This window comes from Scylla paramamosain, chromosome 31, assembly GCF_035594125.1.
Source record: "Scylla paramamosain isolate STU-SP2022 chromosome 31, ASM3559412v1, whole genome shotgun sequence".
Classification (NCBI taxonomy): Eukaryota; Metazoa; Arthropoda; class Malacostraca; order Decapoda; family Portunidae; genus Scylla; species Scylla paramamosain.
In genome coordinates, this window is record NC_087181.1 from 8,152,297 (window position 1) to 8,161,443 (window position 9,147).

At 41.5% G+C, this 9,147-nt stretch overlaps 1 protein-coding gene across 1 annotated transcript; it reads left to right on the forward strand.

Annotated features, from left to right (window-relative positions):
• The first annotated feature begins 818 nt into the window (after positions 1 to 818).
• LOC135116314 (uncharacterized) lies at positions 819 to 4,778 on the forward strand. The gene has a single exon (XM_064033666.1). It carries the CDS (start codon positions 819 to 821, stop codon positions 4,776 to 4,778), a length of 3,960 nt encoding a protein of 1,319 aa, XP_063889736.1.
• Positions 4,779 to 9,147: the final 4,369 nt, after the last annotated feature.

A 9,147-nucleotide genomic window follows, 5' to 3' on the forward strand; every position in this document is an offset into this window, starting at 1 on the left:
GTTTTCTACCCCTCCAACAACAATCTGGTATTAGAGGTAATTCCAGGTGTGCTGAGTCAAGGTAAAGGTGGAGTAAGAGATCATTCTGACGATTTCGGATAGGTCGGGTAGGCACTCGAAGCCTTTAAAAATCCAGACCTTTAAAACTTTCCTGGATCAGTGTAACGTCCATTTTCTTGGAGAGATAACCGGGATCGTACGATTGCGGGTAAGTAGGCGATCGTGACAGAATATGGGGGCCTGTCCGGGATTTTTGAAAATTTGTGGGGTGTAACGAGTGTTACATGGTGATTGTTGTTGGGAGGAATTTACCTGTGTGGAATATTTCTTTAAAACTGTGCATGTATTGTGGTGAATATTTGGAGGAATATTTTGTGAATATTTTGTGGAGTGTAGTGATTGTAATCATGGCCGCTAGACGTGTTGAGATGTTCCTTCTGTCGAGAAGTGTGCATGATCTGTACACACTAACCAAGGAGGAATTGTGTTCAGTGGCTGAGAGGTTTCAAGTGGAGTTGAAATCCAAGAAAAAGGAGGAAATGCAGGCGGAGTTGAAAAATGCTCTTGTGGAGAGGAGCTGGTTTGAAAATGATGGTGGTGAAAGTGAGGATAATGATGAGGAGAGTGTAGAGGAAGGTGCTGGGGTCAGTGAGATAAACCTGGGTGCTTTTGGTGGAACAGATGGCCTTTCTAGTAGTGAAAAATTTGAGTTAATGAAACTTCAAATACAGATGCAGAAGGAACAGAAACAGCAAGAGATGGAGTTAAAGAGGGAACAGAAGCAGCAAGAGATGGAGTTAAAGAGGGAGCAAATACAGATGCAAAAGGAGATTGAGATAGAAAAAATTAGAGCAGAAAGTAAAAATAAAGTGAACGGGACCAGGGCAGGAAATGGTGCTCAAGGCAACGGGGATTTAGAGAGAAGGGCCATCAGTATGCCTAACTTTGTGGAAGGGGAGGAAGAAAACTTCTTTTTTCAATTTGAAAAAGCTGCAAAGATGATGGGATGGGATGAAAATGATTGGGCAATAATAGTCCAGTCTAAATTTGAGGGAAGGGCCCGAGCGGTATATGTGAATTTGAGTGAGCGAGAGGCGCGTGATTATGAAGTGGTAAAGGAAGCGGTGTTGGGATCAACCCTTCTATGTCCGGATGTGTACCGGGAAAGGTTCCGCAGGACGACAAAACGCCCAGGTGATACTTATCTCGGGATGGCTCGAGAGGTTATCCTTAAACTGGACCGGTGGCTGAAGGCCGAGGAAGCCACTACGCTTGAAGAGGTAAAAGGAGTTATACAGATGGAACAATTTATGAGCCAAATGCCCCTCAGTGTAAGATGTGAGCTCGCATCACACGACGTGAAAGACGTGATGGAAGCCGGACGCAGAGCTGACAAGTACTGTGCGGTCCGTGGGCTGAACGGAGATGAACACCATGAAGGGAGAAAGCCATTCTCCAGCAGAAATGATGGTCATCAGAGATATAAGAATGACAGTCAGATGAGCTCGACATCAGTCCACAGATCAAACCAGCCCCGCCCTAACAACTATAGTTTTCCCCACACTTACACCATGCCCCCGCCAGCCGACCACAACATGAGGTCTACGCCCTATGGGAGTAGGCCCAGGAGCACTACCTATTACCAGAAGGGTAGTGGGGATGAAGGTGCAGTTAAGTGCCTTGGATGTGGAAGTAGCGGGCATAGGAAGTTCCAGTGTCCGAAGGGACGGCCGAAGCCAGTGGGAGCAGTTGCCGCCCAAAGAGACCTGATAAAGTATGTGGAGAATATGAATGCAGAGATACAAGAGGAGCCGCCGAAAGATGAGGGCTTTGAGCACTTCACCAGTAAGGGCACAGTGAAAGTGGAGGGAAGTCCAGAGAAGGTGATCAGAATCCTTCGGGATACGGGAGCTAACCAGAGTCTGATCTTAAGTAGTGTACTCCCATGGAATGAGGAGACCAGCACTGGCAGAGAGGTCTCATGCAAGGGTGTAGGAGGCAAGTTCAGTATTCCCCTGCACAAAGTTTGGCTGGACTGTGGATACGTCACTGGAGAGGTGACGGTGGGAGTGAAGGAGGCACTGCCCGTAGATGGAGTGGATATGCTGGTTGCGAACGACCTAGCTGGAGGTCGAGTTATCCCTAAACTTCAGATGGTAGACAACCCTCTGATAGGGATGACAGAAACCACCACTCCAGCAGCAGTCTCTCACTCAACAGATGGGGAAGCAGAGGTGCCTGAATTGTTCCCAGTCTGCGCAGTGACCCGAGCGATGGCCCGGAAGGAACGCATGGACACCGAGGGAGCAACGCAGGTGGACGAAGGCCTGGGCGTTCTGTTTGAGGAACCTGATGAAAAAGGAACTAACCCGGAGTGCGCGAGTGGTGAACCGGTTGTAGGTCAGGTGGAGCCCAACCTTGATTTTCTGGTAGAAAAGAACGAGTTGATAAAAGCTCAGGAGAGTGATGAAAGCTTGAAGTCTGCTTGGAATGAGGCTAACAGGCTGGGTGAGCTTGATAATGAGTACGTGGGCTACTACGTGAATAACGGGGTATTAATGAGAAGTTGGAGGCCCCTGACAGCCCCAACCTCCGATCACTGGATGGTGAAAAGGCAGATTGTGGTACCATGGGTGTATAGGAAGAAAATTTTGGAGATGGCACACGAAGGTAATCTGGCAGGACACCTGGGGGTCAGAAAAACCCTAGGAAAGATCCTGTGTCATTTTTACTGGCCCAGAGTGAGAGGTGATGTGAAAGAGTTTTGTAAAACTTGTGGTTTGTGTCAGAAGGTGGGCAAGCCGAACCAGGTGATTCGCCCTGCCCCCCTTCAGTCTATACCTGTGGTCGAGGAACCATTCAGTAAGGTGGTGATAGACTGTGTAGGTCCTTTACCAAGGACCCGGAGGGGGAACCAGTACTTGCTGACTATTATGTGTATGTCATCCAGGTTTCCTGAGGCCATTCCCCTCAGGAGTATAAACTCTAAAAACATTGTGAGGGAACTGGTGAAATTTTTCTCCTGGGTGGGAATTCCTAAGGTGTTGCAGTCAGACCAGGGAAGTAATTTCACTTCTCGTGCGTTCAAGGAAATCCTAAGGGGTCTAAAGATTGAACAGAGACTGTCGAGTGCTTATCATCCTCAGTCTCAGGGTTGTGTAGAAAGATTTCACCAAACTCTTAAAAACACTCTCAGGATGTATTGTGAGGAGATGAGTGTTCAGTGGGATGAGGCATTGCCACTAGCCTTATTCGCGTTAAGGGACAGTGTGCAGGAGTCAACTGGTTTCAGCCCATTTGAGTTAGTGTATGGCCATGAGGTGAACGGTCCTTTAAGGATGGTGAAAGAAAAATGGTTAGGAGCAGAGGAGCCTCATACTGTGGTGAAATATGTATCTGATTTCAAGGACAGATTGATGAGAGCTAGGGAAATTGCTCGGGAAAATCTGAAAAATAGTCAGAGTGAAATGAAAGGCTGGTATGACAAGAAGGCGAGGGCCAGATCTTTCCAGCCTGGGGACAAGGTCTTGGTTCTTTTCCCATTGCAGGGTGATCCTTTCAAAGCCAGGTTCAGCGGGCCTTGGGAGATTGAGAGGAAAATGAGTGATGTAAATTACATTGTAAAAACTCCAGGGAGGAAGAAAAGGAACCAGTTGTGTGATGTAAACATGTTGAAGCCATTTCATGAAAGGGACAGAGAAAATGGAGGTGAAGTAGTAGAAGGAGAAAGAACTGTGAGTGTTGTAAATGTAACCACTGAGGCGGAAGAGAAGTGGTCTGAAGTGAAATTGAGCAGGTGTGAAGGGATGGTGCTACAGAACTCAGCTGTGTTAGGGAATATAAATGATAAACTGTGGCACATGGAGCCGGAGAAGAAGGAGAGGATTAGGGAGATAATTGAAAGGTTCAGTTCTTTGTTCCCTGATGCACCTAGAAAAACAAATGTGGTGGTGCACGATGTGGATGTTGGGGAGGCTGAACCCATCAAACAGCATCCCTACAGAGTTAACCCGCAGAAAAGAGAGATCATGAGAAAAGAAGTAGAGTATATGCTGGAACACGACTTGATTGAGCCCAATGAGAGCCCATGGAGCTCACCATGTGTGCTGGTGCCCAAGCCTGGTAAAGAGAGTTTCCGTTTCTGTACGGACTATAGGAAGGTTAACATGGTGACAAAACCTGATGCTTACCCTATCCCTAGAGTTGATGACTATATAGATCATGTGGGAAGTGCCAACTTCATAACAAAAATTGACTTGTTAAAGGGATACTGGCAAGTAGGACTCACTGAGAGGGCAAAAACCATATCAGCTTTTGTCACCATGGATGGATTATACCAGTACAAAGTTCTTCCGTTTGGGATGAAGAACAATGGGAGCTCTTTTCTGAGGTTAATGAACAGAGTACTGAAGGGCTTGAAGGGATGTTCTGTGTACATAGATGACATATTGTTGTACACTGAGAGTTGGGAAGAACATGTGCAGCTGCTGGAGGAAGTGTTCAGGAGGCTGGATGATGCCAACCTTACTGTCAACTTAGCAAAAAGTAATTTCGTGCAAGCTGACGTGGAGTACTTAGGCTTCAAGGTTGGGAAAGGTGAAGTGAGAACCGTGGAAGCCAAGGTAAAAGACATTGTAAATCTCCCTCCACCCACCAATAGGAAGGAGATACTGAGATTCTTAGGGGCCAGTGGATATTACAGGCGTTTTTGTAAGAATTTCTCTGATGTTGCCATGCCCCTGACCAAGTTGCTGAATAAGAAGTCAAAATTTTGTTGAGATGAGCTATGTGAGGAAGCTTTTGTGGAGATTAAGAAAATGTTAGTCAGTGCCCCGGTGCTGCGCATGCCTGATTATGAAAAACCATTTGTATTGTACGTGGATGCCAGTCAGAATGGTGTGGGTGGTGTGTTAATGCAAGAACATGAGGGAATGGAGCACCCCATAGGCTATTATTCTAAGAAGTTGTTACCATATCAAAGGGCTTACAGCACTATTGAGAAAGAGGCTTTGGGCCTAGTGCTGAGTTTGAGTCATTTTGAAGTGTACGTCAAAGGGACGGGACAGCCTGTGCAGGTCTTCACCGACCACAATCCGCTCATTTTCTTGCATAAAATGAAAAACTCCAATCAGAGGCTGATGAGGTGGTGCCTGGTCTTGCAGGACTATAACTTAGAGATTCACCATGTGAAAGGCAGTGAGAATATTATTGCCGATGCCTTGTCCCGCGCACCACCTAGTCGTGAGGCATCCTAATCAGGTGCCTCACGCCTCTTTTGGGAAGGGGATGTCATGTTATTGGCCGAGTTTACCTTGAATGGGATCACGTTTTCTTAGTGTCCCCGTGTTCCGGTTACCTGCCATTCGGACATTATCCTTATTATTGTTATAAGTAGTGTAAGGCTTATTTACCCATTTTATATCATGTAGTGTTATTCTCTTCATAATTTAAGTTCTCTATATCTTTATATGTATAAGGAAGGGAGTATAATTGAGGTGAAATACGTTGAAAACGAGGGGAGCTTGAGTGGGCAACAACACATTCCAAGGAGGGGAAAAAGGCAGAGCGCCTTAGATCGTGAGGAAAGGTGGAGGGAAGGCGTCTCTCAGGGAAGGATCTTGGTGTGGATTGGTGATGGAGTGAGTTTGTGGAGGTATTAGTGGTGTAGCGGTATAACCTTGATATCCAGGATCAGGTTAGTGAGTCTTTTGTGGTACCAAGAGCTCTTGTCCGCTGAAATTCGGTTGTTGAGTTGTGCCGGTGACGCTGTTGGGAGGGGTCATAGGTCAAACTGGCAGCCATTTTGTGAGTGGAGGTTGTGGTGTTAACCTTGGAAGTTGGTGTTGTGGTGTATTGGTGATTTTGGGGACGATGTTATGGTGTTATGGGTAATCTCTGGTGATAATGGTAATCTCTTGTGAGGTTTGAGGAGGTGAAATTCGGGAATTATTGTCTGGGGACGCGGAAATGGCGTCCGGGTAAATTCCTGCGGTTGAGGGGAAACATTTCTTTGACTGGTGGAGGTGTAAACGGGTTCTGGTGACGTGGGAAGTGACGAGAACGTCATGTAGTAACGTGTGCTACCTCATGTTGTTTGTGAATTATTATTAGTATTAATATATGTGCTTGTAACATAGAATAATCGTGTTTTCTACCCCCCCAACAACAATCTGGTATTAGAGGTAATTCCAGGTGTGCTGAGTCAAGGTAAAGGTGGAGTAAGAGATAATTCTGACGATTTCGGATAGGTCGGGTAGGCACTCGAAGCCTTTAAAAATCCAGACCTTTAAAACTTTCCTGGATCAGTGTAACGTCCATTTTCTTGGAGAGATAACCGGGATCGTACGATCGCGGGTAAGTAGGCGATCGTGACATTAGATACCAAAATGTTAAAATCCATGCAAAACACTATATAGGGGAAACGAAATGATATTACCAGAAACGTGTCTTTTTGAGTTTCTGAGTGTGCTATGCATGAAAATGCTTAAAAGCATGTAAAGCACCCTATATTAAAACACAAAACCTAACCAAAAAAGTACCTTTTGAGTGTTTTTTGAGTTTTTTACGTATCACAGCACTAAAACGCATGAAAGAGCCTTTATGAAGAAACAAAAGCATCAGGAAAAATGTGTGTTTTCAGTATTTTGGGCTTATTAGATAGAGAAACATCAAAATGCATGGATATTACACTATATGATAAAATAAACGATATTATCAGAAACGTGTATTATGACTGTTTTTGAGATTCTAGGTACCAAGAGTCAAAAACGCGTGAATAGTATTATATATGGAGAAACAGAACACCATTACCAAAAAGTTTTTTTTTTTTTCACATCCAAAATCCATGCAGATCACTGTATACGGAGAAGTCAAACGACATTATCAGAGGCGTGTGTTTTTATTTATTATTTGTTTATTTATTTATTTTTTTTTTTAGCGTTTTAGGTAACAAAACACTAAAATCCATGGAAAGCCCCCTATATTGGTATACAGAACAATATTAAAAAAAAATGTCTTTTCATTGATTAGGATCTTCTTACGTATCAAAATGCTAAAACGCATGAAAAAAAAAAGCATTTATGGAAAAACAGAACAGCATTAATAGAAATGTTAATTTTCAGTGTTTTTGAGCTTATTATGTATAAACGCGGTAAAATGGATGCATAGAACCCTATATGGTGAAAAAAAAAAAAAACGTAATTACCAGACGCGTGTATTTTTTTTTTTTCCTTTTTTTAACAATGTAAGGTACCTAAAGCAGCTAAACTTTAAAACGCGTGAAGGACGCTCTACATGTAGAAACTGAACAACTTTACAAAAAAAAAAAAGTGTTTTGAGTGTTTTTCACATTGTCAAAATGCACACAAAGCTTTTTTTTTTTCTATAGGAAAACGAATCGACATAACCTGAAACGTGTTTTCAGCGTTTTAGGCACCTGAACGCTAAAATATATGGAAAGCATTTTATATTGGAATACAAAATATTACCAAAAACTTGTCTTTTGAGTGTTTTTAGCTTCCTACATACCAAAACGCTAAAACGACTACAAAACACACTTCATGGGGAAACAAAATAACACAACAAAAAACGTGCATATTCACTGTTTCTGAACTTCTTAAGTACAAAAACGCCAAAATATATGCGAAGTACCATATATGGGAAACAAGATGATATTAAAAGAAACATACCTTTTGAGTATTTCTGAGCTTCTTAGTCACTAAAACGCTGAAATGCATGGAAGATTATACATGGAATACAAAACACATTACAAAAAGCGTGTATTTTGAGTGTTTTTCAACTTATTACGAACAAGTGTTACAAGTATTACGTATTACAAGTGCTTCTGAACTTTTTCGGTACCAAAACGGTAAAACGCATATATAGTATTTTCTTTTATAGAAAAAACAGAACAACGTTACATACCTCACATGATCAAAAACACTCAAATTACATGTCTTCTGTAATGTTATTATGTATCTTCAAATAATGTGTTTTGCATGCATTTTAGAATGTAAAAATCCCCCCGGCAAAAAAAAAAAAAAAAATCCAATAACACGTATTTAGTAATGTTTTTTTTTTTTTTGTTTCTCAGTATAAAGAACTTTCCATATTTTTTTGCGTCTTTGTGCATAAAATGCAAAAAAAAAAAAGACATAACATCTTTTCGTTTATCTTTATAGGATGTATGCATGCATTTTGGTGTTTTTGGTGGTGCTGTTTTGTTTCTTCATGTAGGGTGCTTTGCATGCATTTTGACGTTTTGTTACCTTACAAGGTGAAAAATAAATAAATAAAAATTTTATATATTTTTTTTTTGGTAATACTTTTCTGGTTCTCCATAAAGAGTGCTTTTTACACGTTTTAACATTTTGGTACCTAAGAAGTTCAAAAACACTTATAATAAACGTTTTTGGTAATATCGCTTCGTTTCCCTGTATAGTGTCATTTGCATGCATTTTGGCGTTTTGGTACCTAACGAGCTTAAAAAAAAAGAAAATAAATAAATCAAACGTTTTTGGTCATGCATTTGTTTCAGCGTTTTGGTATCTAATAAGATGAAAAATATTGAAAATACACACTTTTGGTAATGTTCTGTTTCTCCACATAGAGTGTTTTTCACACGTTTTAGCGTTTTTTTTGGTACATAAGAAACTCAAAAACAATTATAGCACACGTTTCTTGTAACATCTTTTCTTTTAGTTTTTCGTTTCTTGGCGTTTTGGTACCTCACACGGTCGAAAACCCTCAAATTACGTTTTTGTTTTGTCATTGTGTTTTTATTTCATAGAGGGAGTTTTGGATGCATTTTAGGGTTTTGGTACGTAAGAAGAGAAAAAAACTCAAATGACAGGAGTCTGGTAACGTTATTTTGGTGTTTTCCATGCTTTTTAGCGTTTTTGTCTATATAAGGCTCAGAAGCACTCAAAAAATACGTTTCTGGTAATAATGTTTTGGTAGCTAACAAGCTAAAAGACTGTCAAACTGCACATTTTTTGGTCACGCTGTACTATTTATTTATTTACTTTTTCTTCATTTAGCGTGCTTTCACTCTCAAACTCAAAATCAATCATAACACGTTTCCGATAATATATTTTCTTTTATAAGTATATATTACTTTACATGCTTTTTGGAGTTTTGCTACCTCAG

Coding starts and splice junctions, on each gene's coding strand:
- LOC135116314 (XM_064033666.1), top strand. CDS start 819: ATGCAAAAGGAGATTGAGATAGAAAAAATTAGAGCAGAAAGTAAAAAT.